The sequence below is a fragment of the Perca fluviatilis genome, chromosome 10, assembly GCF_010015445.1.
Source record: "Perca fluviatilis chromosome 10, GENO_Pfluv_1.0, whole genome shotgun sequence".
NCBI lineage: Eukaryota > Metazoa > Chordata > Actinopteri > Perciformes > Percidae > Perca > Perca fluviatilis.
Window position 1 is genome coordinate 33,335,799 of NC_053121.1, and position 13,738 is coordinate 33,349,536.

The 13,738-nt window shown below is 40.5% G+C and overlaps 1 protein-coding gene across 1 annotated transcript; it reads left to right on the top strand.

The window, feature by feature from the left end:
* The first annotated feature begins 1,874 nt into the window (after positions 1-1,874).
* smu1a (SMU1 DNA replication regulator and spliceosomal factor a) lies at positions 1,875-8,937 on the top strand. Its single transcript, XM_039814030.1, has 12 exons — positions 1,875-2,002; positions 2,578-2,788; positions 3,261-3,413; positions 3,614-3,724; positions 4,141-4,269; positions 4,452-4,571; positions 4,709-4,825; positions 5,241-5,368; positions 5,520-5,646; positions 6,510-6,677; positions 7,105-7,257; positions 8,441-8,937. Exons 1-12 carry the CDS (start codon positions 1,977-1,979, stop codon positions 8,537-8,539), a joined length of 1,542 nt encoding a protein of 513 aa, XP_039669964.1. The 5' UTR covers positions 1,875-1,976; the 3' UTR covers positions 8,540-8,937.
* Positions 8,938-13,738: the final 4,801 nt, after the last annotated feature.

Consider the following 13,738-nt stretch of genomic DNA (forward strand, 5'->3'; position numbering starts at 1 on the left):
GATGTAGGATCCAGATCACAGACTGGAAAAAAATGGTCTGTTTTCAACAGATCCAGCCCTGCACAAATCCCTGTTTGTTCTTTCTCCTCGACTTCTTCCTCCACCTCATCATTCTCTTCCTTAGCCTCTCACTCGGCAGTTTTGTCACCAACTGAATCGTTCATCTGTTCATCCCTTAAACAAGTTGCCCTTGGCTCGATGCCTCGCTTTGTTATTATTGTCAGAGCTGTGAGTATTCAGTGTGGTCATTTCAGTTTAGCATTTCAAATGGTTTCCATGAGAACACAAGAGATTGGAATTGTGAAGATTCTGCCAGAAATGCAGAATTGTCTGTAGTGTTTAGCAAAAATGTGATGCAGAAGCAGTGAATTGTGGATCAATGCTTGGATTTTCGCAGGAGAGATAAACAGAGTTTAATTCATGAAAATCAAGATTTGGTCATTTCGTCCAGAGTTTACACAAAGTACAACAAAGTTAGCTTTTTTATGCTCAAACCCATTGTGGGACTCATAGCTGCGAAGTGTTTTGATGCCAGATATAAATTCATAGCACCGTCCACTAGGTTTTTATTTTCACAATTTTCTTCCTGACTGACCAAAGAAAGGCTAAATTTCTTTGTGATGGTAATGTGTTCCAATTACGATGGGAAAGGGTAATTTTATTGCACAGCGAGAATGGCACGCACTTCACATAAATTTAGAAATGTCTTTGTTTTTCTCAGAAAGGATGAAGTGATTACATTACAGCCTTTTGTGTCGCTGTCATTCTTCCAGCATGGTGGCGTCTCCCTCTTCTGTAAGCATTCCCCATGCAGGCTCTGCTTTGTCATGCCAGAACATGGCAAAATTATATTAACATCTTTCTGCTCTTACGTTAATATATTCAGAATGACTGCATGCAGTGTTATGGGATTGTGTGAAAACACCACTCCTCCTCTCCCCATCCTCCTCATTGCTTCCCGATACATTTATCCATCTGCAAAAGCAAATGAAACCAGAGGAGGTCTGGTGTGTTCTTGGTGCCAAATTTATTTCCAACGTGGATGAGGCTCGCAGAGGGATTATGTCATGATTGCCAAAAACAATCAAACCCAGGCCGTGGGGCTGCAGACTGAAGTGGTGCTGCTCTGAGCATCATCATAACCTTGAAAGACCTTCACTGGCGGAGAGAAGAGAGTCAAGAGGGCCTCTTAGTCATATCTGTGCAGATAGCGCCCCCTGTTGATCATCCTGGAAACAAACAAGGATTAGCATTAAAGCAGATGGGAACTGCTGGGCACACTAATGCGTTTGAGGCTCATAAGAATCACTGTATACAGTAGGTCCTCTCATGGACAGAGTCCCAGGGAACACAAACTTATCCATGCTTTTACTTCATAAAGGCGAGATCTGATTCTGGTATATTCTCTTGTTCAAATCATTTCTAGCAGAAATCCTGCTGGTGACCATTGCCGCCTCTTCAAGGACCCTTGTTGGTCCCTGGACTCCATTTTAAGGGTAACTGATCTCAGGTGTATACTATTGAATTACCTAATATTATAGCCACCACAAAGGTTATTATTGTGGATTGATGAATGGATGGAGTTCAATGAAACTGAATATCAAGCGAAAAAATGGACATATACTGTAATGTAGCCTACACAATAGGCGTACATTAAGTTGTATTCGTTACATATGATTTATTTGTATTATAGGCATTTAATGGCTCTCAATCATAATTTTGACAGCCTTTTTTGTAAGTCAGCTTGAAAATAAAATCATATTTAAATGTCCGTTTTGTATTTTATACAGTACGGTCTAGCTTGTTATATCCCAAAATCAGAGGTAATCTTATCTACCACCTCCACACACTGAGCGTTTTATTTTGAAGGTCCCTAACTAACTCCCCCAGTACTTCCGTGTTTGCGTGTCCTGCATGTCTTGCTTCTCCTGCAGGCTCAAGAGTGTCTTGTGGCTACTTATTTGAGATAAATAATCATGTCTCTGGAGGTGGAATCCGCAGAGTAAGTAGTCAAGTTAATTTATCTGAAAGAAGGGTCATTTCTGTAATAAATTGCCTGCTAATAACTCTGCATTTGATAACATTGTCTGTCAAAGAGGCCTGTCTCTTCCTTCGCTGCAAACCATTAGCATTAGCTTCCTGAGCTAGCTAAGCTAACAAGCTAAGCTTATAGTCACCCCCGTAGAAGATGTTTTCTGTTTGGTTTTTTTAGCGAAGTGGCGGTAATTTCAGTCCGAAGTGTTGCTCTGATATTTGAGGTATTAAAGTATCCTCAGGTTGTATTTTCATTTCATAGCTATAGAATAAACAACTCAAAAATGGGAGTTGGAGTAAGTTAGCATTAGCTAACGTTACACTGCCAGTTGCCACCAGACTCCGCTCTGACCGGGGAAGTAAACTATTCAAACTTAAGCAGCAAAAATCAATTGACTGTTAGTTATCTTACTGTTGTTAAATGATCCACTAACATCAAACTATTATTCCTTATCTAATACATCAACACATTGTAATTTGAATAGCTTCAGCTGAGCTATCTTGCTATATTTGTTTATCCAAATGTCTTTATGTTTTCCACAGCGTGATCCGTCTGATTATGCAGTACCTAAAAGAAAATAATCTGCAGCGGACTCTAGTCACCCTGCAGGAGGAGACCACCGTGTCTCTGAACACTGTGGATAGTATAGAGAGCTTTGTGGCAGACATAAACAGCGGCCACTGGGACACTGTCCTGCAAGCCATCCAGTCCCTCAAGCTGCCAGATAAGACCCTGATAGACCTTTATGAACAGGTGAGGTTTTGGATAAATTGTGGTCTACAGCTTCTCTCATTGTCCACTTTACATCTTGATATCCTCCCGCATTACCCAGTGCACCCATAATAAGCTTTTCTTGAGGTGACATATTATGGGCTTCTTTTTATTTTCTCTCTAGTCTCTTTTTTTCCCCACTTCATGAACTTAATTCACCAGGTGTTTAATTGCTTAATATTCTCTCCTCCTTGGTCTTTGTGTAGTCTTGTTGTTTTACGTGTGATTGTTGTCCAATTTCGTTTCTCTACAAAAATTCTTAAATGTTAATATCAAGGAGGCAGTTTGTTTAATATATTGTTCTAGCTACTCCTTTCTTAACCCAGATGTATTAGTTTAACGTTTTTGAGCTAAAAAAAAAAAGACCCTGCATTTGTTCTGCTGTTGTCTCATGTCAACATATCTTTCAGCGAAAAGGACCTGGTGGATCATGCCTGTGTTGTTTCCTGAACAGGTGGTGTTAGAGCTGATCGAGTTGAGAGAGTTGGGTGCAGCCCGTTCCCTCCTCAGGCAGACTGACCCCATGATCATGCTGAAACAGACCCAGCCAGAGAGATACATCCACCTGGAGAACCTGTTGGCTCGCTCTTACTTCGATCCCAGAGAGGTGAGTCCAAACCGAACGTGTGACAAGATGCAATCTTTATTCATCCATCCATCAAATCATTTTAGGATCAGTTGATCTGTCTGTCCATTTTGCTTTTGGCTTCAAAATACCTCCAGCTGCAAATGTTGCATAAACAGAACATCTGAAAGACATATTAGAGTTGTGCGGTATTTCTGATATTTGTGTTTGTTGATGTCCAGGCGTACCCAGATGGCAGCAGTAAGGAAAAGCGCAGAGCGGCGATCGCCCAGGCCCTGGCAGGGGAGGTCAGCGTAGTGCCGCCCTCTCGTCTCATGGCTCTGCTGGGACAGGTAAGTGATCCAGAAACACGCAGATGTGATGAGTGTAATTCCTTAATAAGAGACTCACCATAAGATAACTAATTTGTATCTTAATCCTGACATAGTTGCAATATATTTGCATAGTTGTGGCTCTTGATTAATCTTCAAAGAAAGCGAATGCCCACAATTTGGCCTTCCTCAGGTGTGGAAGGCCAAATTGTCGGCCGAAACGTTGCGTGTGCCCTCTTTGCACAATTTGAGCATTCAGCTGTTGTGTGGACTTCACTCACTTTCTTTGAATATTCATTTTTTTTGTCCTGCACCAGCAACTATATGGAGGTCCACAACATCGTCTTTCTCGATCTTGATTAATCTTTGCCATGAAAGTTATGCTACCATTCAAATAAAGTGCTGCTGATGATTTTATCTTCGTTCTCCTCTTTCAGTCTCTGAAGTGGCAGCAGCATCAGGGCCTCCTGCCTCCTGGCATGACTATCGATTTGTTCAGGGGTAAAGCTGCTGTTAAAGATGTTGAGGAGGAGCGCTTCCCCACCCAGCTCAGCAGACAGATCAAGGTACCCACACTGTCCCAAAATATGGATCGTTGAAGGCAACATTAATCGGCTTCACTATTCCGAACTGCGTTCAGCCAAGCATACTGTCATTTTGATATAGCTCTGCCAGGAGATATGATACATTTTATGACTTAAATGCCTAAAGTGTTCTGACTTGACTTGACTTTTTCTTCCCTGCACAGTTCGGACAGAAATCTCACGTGGAGTGTTCACGGTTCTCCCCTGATGGTCAGTATCTGGTCACTGGCTCCGTGGACGGATTCATCGAGGTCTGGAACTTCACCACCGGCAAAATCAGAAAGGTAGCTTAATGTTATATAAAGACACATCAATCTGATTTACTGTGTGGTTAAATATATAGCTACATTTACTTTTTTATCATTTCAAAATGACTTGTGCTGACTTTGCAATAATTGCATGCATTGTTTATGTCCTACAGGATCTGAAGTACCAGGCTCAGGATAACCTCATGATGATGGATGATGCTGTGTTGTGTATGGGCTTCAGTCGGGACACAGAGATGTTGGCCACCGGAGCCCAGGATGGGAAGATTAAGGTAGACAAGAAACATTACTGCTAGAAACATTTGCGCAGCAGGTTCTTCCTCTAGTACACATGGATTATAGCGCTATGTCTTAAAAGAAAACGTGGGTACAAGTTTTCTTTCAAGACATAGCGCTGTAATAGAACAACTACTGGACCTTTTAAGGTTTTAAATAGACATATAACAGCCGGTATTTAAACAGCAATATTATGTATGGTTCGTTGTTTCAATGAGGTGTGAAAACCCTGAAAATTGCGATGTAAATGGTATTATGAAATATAATTGAAGACAGCAGTAGTCTTCCAATATAAAATCCACTTATTTCCAATGTATTCTTTTGGCTTTTCTGTTGTACAAACATGTGTGTTTATTGGACATTGAACTATGGAAGTAAAATAAATAAATAAATGTATGTCTGTGAGTGTAGGTGTGGAAGATCCAGAGCGGTCAGTGTCTGAGGAGGTTTGAGCGCGCCCACAGTAAAGGAGTAACGTGTGTCAGTTTCTGTAAAGACAGCAGCCAGATCCTCAGCGCCTCTTTCGACCAGATAATCAGGTAAACTCAATTATTGCCAAACTCCCAAAAAAAAGACCTAACAATTAATTATTCCAGTTGATGACACAACAGTGGTTTTTACTGAACAACTTTGTCTTGTTTTTTTTAAATAATGTTATGGACATGCATTTAATCCTTCTTTTTGCTGAAGAATCCATGGACTGAAGTCCGGTAAAACTCTTAAGGAATTCCGCGGCCACACCTCATTTGTGAACGAGGCCACCTTCACTCCAGACGGTCACCACATCATCAGCGCTTCCTCGGACGGCACAGTCAAGGTCAGAGAAGCCGTTGCAACGCAGCAGCTACACAGTTAAAGGACAAATCCAGCGCAAAATGAACCTAGGGGTTAATAACACGTGTACCAAGTTCGATTGTTCTCTGGGATATGTTTTCATGCTAATCGAATGTGTCCAGTTTTAGCCCAAACCGCTAATTAGCTTATAACGCTAGTCGTCGGGGCACGAGTAAAGTAAAAAGAAATCGCTATTTCTATACCACAAACAAGGCTCAAAATAGCACCACACTTCCACGGTAGCATAATGAGGGTCCTTACATGTAGACCGAAGCGTTGACAACTTTGTAAGTGTACAGACAGTCTATTAAAAAGATGGTTTATAAAGACAATACCGTTCATGTATACAGGCAGGCGCCATCTTGCGAAAACAGTCACGACCAGTCGAACGACGAACGCCGTGCAACGTGAATTCAGTTCAGCTCACGTTGCACGGCCTACTGTCTTTCTAAACTATCGTTTTAAAAAACTGTCTGTACGCTTACAAAGTTCTCAATGCTTCGGTCTACATGTAGGGACCCTCATTATGCTAAGGGGAGGTGGTGTTTTTTTGGCGTTGTTACTGGTATAAGAAATAGCGATTTTTTTTTTTCTTTTTGGTGCCCGATGGCTGGCGTTATAAAGTAATGCGGTTGGCTTAACATGGTCACATTCAATTAGCATGAAAACACATCCCAGAGAACGGTCGACTCGGTAATCACGTGTTATTAACCCCTAGGTTCATTTTGCGCCGGATTTGTCCTTTAAGGTCCTAATGGTATGAATGTGCCTGTGCGTGAGCTGTGTTATCTCGAGAACACGTGTGTCTGACCAGTCTCTCCCCCCGCTGTGTTTGACCCGCTCCAGATGTGGAACATAAAGACCACCGAGTGCTCCAACACCTTCAAGCCTCTGGGCACGTCGGCCGGCACCGACATCACCGTCAACAACGTCATCCAGCTGCCCAAGAACCCGGAGCATTTTGTCGTGTGTAACCGCTCCAACACGGTGGTCATCATGAACATGCAGGGACAGGTCAGTTCCGATCAAATCAGAGCACAGTGTAGCTCCGTAAGTGCTTTTAGGAGCGACGGCACGGTGCTGGAATAGGCTCCTGAGCCATTACATAAACTGTGTTTTTATCTGCTTTTAAAACAAGGTCAGTCATTTTGAACTCAGTGTTTTATCTCTAAAATACTGAGCAATAAACATGTGTAGCTATTTTGAGCTTGTTTGTTGTTTGCTTATGAAACTGAACCTGCCTGCCATTTTAACACACCTGGTGTGTGTGTGTGTGTGTGTGTGTGTGTGTGTGTGTGTGTGTGTGTGTGTGTGTGTGTGTGTGTGTGTGTGTGTGTGTGTGTGTGTGTGTGTGTGTGTGTGTGTGTGTGTGTGTGTGTGTGTGTGTGTGTGTGTGTGTGTGTGTGTGTGTGTGTGTCCGCCCCTGTGACCCGCCGCGCAGATCGTGAGGAGTTTCAGCTCCGGTAAGAGGGAAGGAGGTGACTTTGTGTGCTGCACTCTGTCGCCCCGCGGCGAGTGGATCTACTGCGTGGGTGAAGACTTTGTGCTCTACTGCTTCAGCACCGTCACCGGCAAGCTGGAGAGAACGCTGACGGTACGTGACTGCTCTCAGGGGCTTACATCAAAGTGTCCGAAAATATCCCATTCCCTCCCTCTGCTTCGGCCGCAAAACAAGCTGACCGTAAAGTTTTGGTTTAAGTCTTGGAGTACTTTTGTCTTGTTTTTATTAAATGACTTTTTATAAACAAGCTTGGACAAATAAAGCGATAGCCGTGGCCAGAGGCATTATGTTTTCGGGTTGCCCCCATACGTGTGAACACGATATCTCAGGAACGCCTTGAGGGAATCTCTTCACATGTGGCACAAAGATTCATTCATTCATTCATTCATTCAGGGTTTACTTCAGATAAATAATTACTACAAAAACGTTAGCTTCTAGGGCTGAATGATTTTGGGGCGGGGGGGCGATTTTTCTGCCAGATATTACGATTCAGTTTGCAATTTTAATAAAACATGTCATAGATCATTATAACATGAGACACAATCAAAACTGCTCTACATTCTTATGCAAGGATGAGAACATAGATATGAATTGACAGCATAAGTGTGTTCTTTCAAAAAGCATGGAGCATTGAACACTCAAACGCCGTTATAATACAAAAACAATTCCAATAAAAAATATCAGTAATTTCCTTATAAACTGAAATTACTGATACACCTCAGTTCAATAGCATCTACATGTCGCACCTTCTCAGCCATATTAAATAAAGTCATAAAAATCTCTTTGACGTATTCTGTGATCTACTGGTGACCCCTTAATTCTGCTAGTAAGACTTTATTACTTTATTGTTGCTCCGGTTTGTAACTTAAAGGACAAATCTGGCGCAAAATGAACCTAGGGGTTAATAACGCATGGGTACAGAGTCGACCGTTCTCTGGGATATGTTTTCATGCTTATCGAATGTGACCAGTTTTAGCGCAAACCGCTAATAACGCTAGTCGTCGGGGCACGGGTAAAGTAAAAAGAAATCGCTATTTCTATACCACTAACAAGGCTCAACATAGCACCACACTTCCACGGTAGCATAATGAGGGTCCCTACATGTAGACCGAAGCATTGACAACTTTGTAAGTGTACAGACAGTTTATTCAATTAGTTAAATTAAATCATTTCTAGATCTGCATTTTGCTAACTTAAAATAGCGAATAGTGTTTTTGAGTTTTCCGCTATATATGGCTTCTGTAATTTGTAAACCATATGTCCTTTGTCCCTCCAGGTACACGAGAAGGATGTGATCGGCATCGCCCACCACCCCCACCAGAACCTCATTGCCTCCTACAGCGAGGACGGTCTGCTGAAGCTCTGGAAGCCTTGAGGTGTTTGATTCCAAACTGAGACGGGACGTTTGTCACCCAGCAGCTGCTCGCCTCACTCCTGGACACTGCTCTGCCCCTTCTGTTTGGTCTTTGTCTTTTTACAGCACTGGGGGAATCCCTCTATTTCAGGTCACTGTGAAGTTGAGGTTTTGGTATACATGTTGACAATCTCAATGGCACCATAGGTTTTACTAGGGTTGGGCACCGTTTGGACTTTAATGATACGGATTCCAATTGCGATTCTTCCTTATGATTCCAGTTCTTATCTATATTTTCAGATTCTTTGAGGGGCGGAGTTGAAACGGGTCACATGCTTATTTCACAAATAAGAGGAAAGTTTTATTTTGATTCAATGGTGGGTTGCAGTTTTACCGGGCTTTTTCAGCGTAAACTAAAGCCACACTAGAGCGCCGCTTGCTGTGCTCCATGGCTGCAACACAACAAGCGCCCAGCCGCTACGGAAACCAAAATTCGCGCATGTTAAATTTGGAACCTGTGATCAGATTTGAAACCAAATCCTCCAAACGATTCCAATAAAGAAACTATTCCACTGCTCGTAATTTTTTAATTGATTCCAAGTAGGAATCGGTTCTCGCTGCCCAACCCTAGGCTTTACCTATTCAGCTGCATGTTCACATCAGCACCGGTGCTCTTCTTTTACACAGCTGAATATCAGCAACTAATGGCAGTTTGGGGGTTTTCGAGTGTTTGCACAGCAGAGCCTTGTTCAACTGAATCCGTTAAGTCTAAGAAACCGTTTGTCCATTTAATGATAGCTTACAAAGAAACATCATTTGCTTTACTTTAATGAATTTTTTTTTAATTTGTAAGGGTATGTGTCATGTTGTTTAAGTGGTGGATTTTTGGAAAGAAACTCTTCAAAATGTGACCCACACATACAATTATTACAAATACTCGTAACTGTTCATTACACGCATTAAGAAAGGTGCTTCCATGTTTATCCAGATTAAAAAAGAAAAAAAAAAGATTTCATTCATTCATCCATGATATTGTTTCAGTTGCAGGTAAAATTAAACAAAAGGTTCTGCTGTTCAACACCTGAGCTTTACAGACATTTAGTAATTTAATTTTTGGGGGCTTCAACTTCAGAGAGAGGAGGGGAGATGTCAGATGTCCGGGGGGAGGAGTGTAGCTACTAGACTCAGTTTTGTTTTTAAAATGTTCACTCTTTTGTAAATATGTTTTTTTATTTGCATTTTTGTTTAGTTTTTTTCCAAGAAGACCTGGTTAAGTAGTATTTTATTGTTTTTTTTTTTCTTTTGAATTTCTAACTAGAATTGAATGGCATCACTCTACAATTCTTTTAGATATATTTTTTTCTGAAATTATTGTTCTTTAAACGTGGAGAACCACATAATACATTAAATGTAATAACAAAGTCATTGTAAGGCATTTTTTCCCCCACACTGCACATACATTTGGTATGAGACATAATATTTGAAGTTTCTATAACTTGCTGGGTGTATGTATTTCCTGTTATTATATCTCGTCTGTGCCATTAAAGCTATTTAACCAGAACAGAAGAAAGCACCTTTACATTGTGTTGACCTGTGGTGTTGGAGAACCGGAATATTATCCAATCAGAGAATATGAAAAGATTTTTTTCATTACAAAACATCGTTTTATGGAACTTTAGACTTTTAAAAAACCCTAAAAATAACCAAGTGCCCAGTCATGCATGCTGCCTCTGTGTAACAGAAAGATGGAGAGATGAGGAGTTGACTGAGTTTGATCCCTGAATAAACTCTGGGTGGATGGTTGTTAGTACAGCAGCTCAGAGTGTGAAGTTAGTCAGCGAGACTGATGCCAGGATTTTGATTACGCATTCAAAATAAAAGCCTGAATTTGTAACTTTTACCTAGTCTGTTTAAGAGTTGGAAAGTGTCAGCTACTGACTTTGCATCTCTGCTGCTGTTTGCATCTGTTGTCACCTTTTATAAAATGTTCTCTTAAAAGAGTCTGAATATCTGCTGAATATGTTTTTAGGTCAATGTGATTTATTTATACTTGAATCTTGAGCTACAGTGTTCAGTGTTACAACTCATGTTCTGGGAACTTTTTCTTGATTTCTGTTCCTTATAATGGTAAAGTATAAGAAAATGACATGATAATTTAAGTAACCTGCTGGTTGGTGAATTCTCCACCTTGCCATATCCAACTGACATTGCAAGGAACAAATTGTAAGACTTATTTTATTTTTTTAACCGCTTGCATGCCTTACATGTGGCTTTATGTATTGTACTTGACGGGTGAAAACAATCCTACATTTTGGGGCTGCAACCGACAATCATTTTTATTATTGATTAGTCACCTGATTATTTTCTCGAGTAATTGTTTTGTCAGAAAATGGTGAGAAATGCTTATAAGAATTTTCCAGAGCCAAAGGTGGCACCTTTCACATTCCTTGATTTATCCAACCATCAGTCTTAACACCTGAGTGAATTCACTTTGGTCTCATATCTCACAAAGAAAAGCAGCAAATCCTGCTATTTGAGAAATTGATACAGAGGTTTTTTGGCCTTTTTTTAAGTTTATTTTCTTTTAGAAAAATTAAAATTAAAAAATCGAAACAGTTTACATTTTTTTTCTGTTGGTTGACTAATTGTTTCAACTCTACTTCTTATTTAAACATTCATATTCCTCACTGCTATTTATTCTATTATTTATTCTATTTAGTTAATTTATGAAAGGGGACAGTGCAAATTAATAAAACGCATGATTTTACATGGGTTAAAAATGCCAGAATTTGCCAAAAGGGTATTTTTCATGCGTTGTCCCCTGCCCTTGATTCAATCAGGAGAGACTTTATTGTAGATATGCAAAGGTTTATTGTACATATGAATAATATGAAATGTACAGTCTTTGGAGATTAGACTCCATCGTTATAAAAATTATTTTTAATGGTTAGAGAAATTTGTAAATTAGCAACAAAACAAAGCACAACGCAGAACTTACAACTAGTGGTGGAATGTAACTAAGTACATTTACTCAAGTACTGTACTTAAGTAAACATTTTTGGTAGTTGTACTTTACTTGAGTCTTTTCTTTTCATGCCACTTTCTACTTATACTCGGCTACATTTCAGAGAGAAATATTGTACTTTTTACTCCACTACACTCATCTGACAGCTTTAGTTACCAGTTACTTTCAGTTACTGGATTTTTGCACACAAACCACATGTAGTTTATAACATACAATGTTTTAATATTTAATTAAATTACCCAACAATGTAACGGCCTTCAAGTAGCCTACAGCTGAAGTGATTAGACCATTAAACATTGAACTGTACTTTCAGTACATTTTACTGATAATACCTACTTACTTACTTACATACTTTTACTTAACTAACATTTTCAATGCAGGACTTTTACTTGTACTAGTATTTTTACAGTATGGTATTAGTACTTTAACTTAAGTAAAGGATCTGAATACTTCTTCCACCACTGCTTACAACACAGCTTTTATTTTTCCAAGCTGTGACTGGAAGTTGGTTTTTGCGTTGGGGGTGACTTGATGGTGTTGCGGAGCGGCAGGTCAGGGAGGTTGAATGGCTCTTTGGTGTCAGAGGGGTTTCTGCATGGAGGAGATACTATGGCAGGAGCTCTGCACATCACTCTGTTCTTATTTCTGCACTGTGGATCATTTCTCCTCATTTCAGCCGCAACTGCTAACGACACGACTGCAGTGAGATCCACCGTGGATTCGGATCCAGCTTTCCCTACAACTGAGAGCCTTTTTCCTGCAGGGGAAACAAACGGAACCGAGGTTCCCACCACAACATTTGCAGCTTCACAGGCAACAGCTAAACCTCCCAAAACCACTCCAACTACTAAACAGCTGACTGAAGACACTGGTAAGACAGCGGACCCAGCAGTGTCCAGAAAAGAGACACAAGAAGAAGAAGAAGGTCCTTTGGAATTAGGTGAGTAGATTATATGTTTGTGTGTGTGTTTGTTTTAGCCACTATGAAACCACATCATTAATGTGAAAATGTGCAGTGTGTCTGTGGGATCAAATGGACACATTGTTACTTTTACTTGATTGGAAAGATCTGCATAAGGGCAGTTGTGCTAACCTACATGTACTTTTTTTTTTTTTTATAAACAACATGACTAATAATAATTACTTTTCCCAGAAACAGCCATGCTGTTGAAGTTCAAATTTCAAGGGTAGCCTACATGTGTTACTCTGCAAACAAACATACAGTAACCTCCCGTGAGAACAAATTAACCAGGATTGTTGTTTAGTTAGAAAATAGATAAATCTACAAAGTGGGGGAGTTTGGGGAATACATTTGTTTTTACTCAGGTCACATCAGACCAAACCCCGCCCTGTATGTCAAAGGTTCCAAAGATCCATGACCCATTGGTGTTAGTTCTTGTTAATGACGCCTCAGCTTTTAAATAACAAGTCTAACAATCTTTCAGGGTTCCTCAAAGACTCAGATTTTCATAGTGTAGAGAGAGCTCTGTGGGCTCTGCATATCTGCGGTCAGAGAGTCAGTGTCCGAGGGTTGGGGGAGGATGTTCCACATTCTACCCTGTGTGCTGTGAGACATTTTAGCTGTGTGTGTGTTTTTTTGCTGATGAAAACCAGATGGGCTGTGTGATGCCTCAGATAAAAAAAAAAAAAAAAAAAAAAAAAGAACAAGACCCCTCACACTCCTCAAAACTGACCAATGTGATGTTGTCCATGCAGGCAGTGATTCTACTGTACACTGCTATAATGGCTGCCAAATGGCTATAATGTAAAAACATGTAAATATCTACAGCCAAAAAAAACTCTCCAGCTCAGCAGCATTTACATTAATCCAGTCTCAGGTTTTCTTTGCTGCTTGCTGTGCCTCTCCATGGTGTCCTCCGTTGGTGGTGAATAAAGAACTTTCCAACCCGTGGGAGTTGTTCAAAATTTTAGGAAAATACACTCATTATTTCTTGCCAAGAGTTAGATAAGAAGATTGGTGCTTTATATATAGTTAAATATGACACCACAGGCAGGAGATGGTTAATTTAGCATAAAGACTGGAAACACCTAGGGCCCTATTTTAACGATCCAAGCGCACGGCGTGAAGCGCCTGGCGCGGGAGCGTTTAGGGCGTGTCCAAATATTTGTAATCCTTTGCATGTTTGTGTGCTGCTGCGCTTCCCTGTGTTTGTAACAAGCATATGTGCGCACAC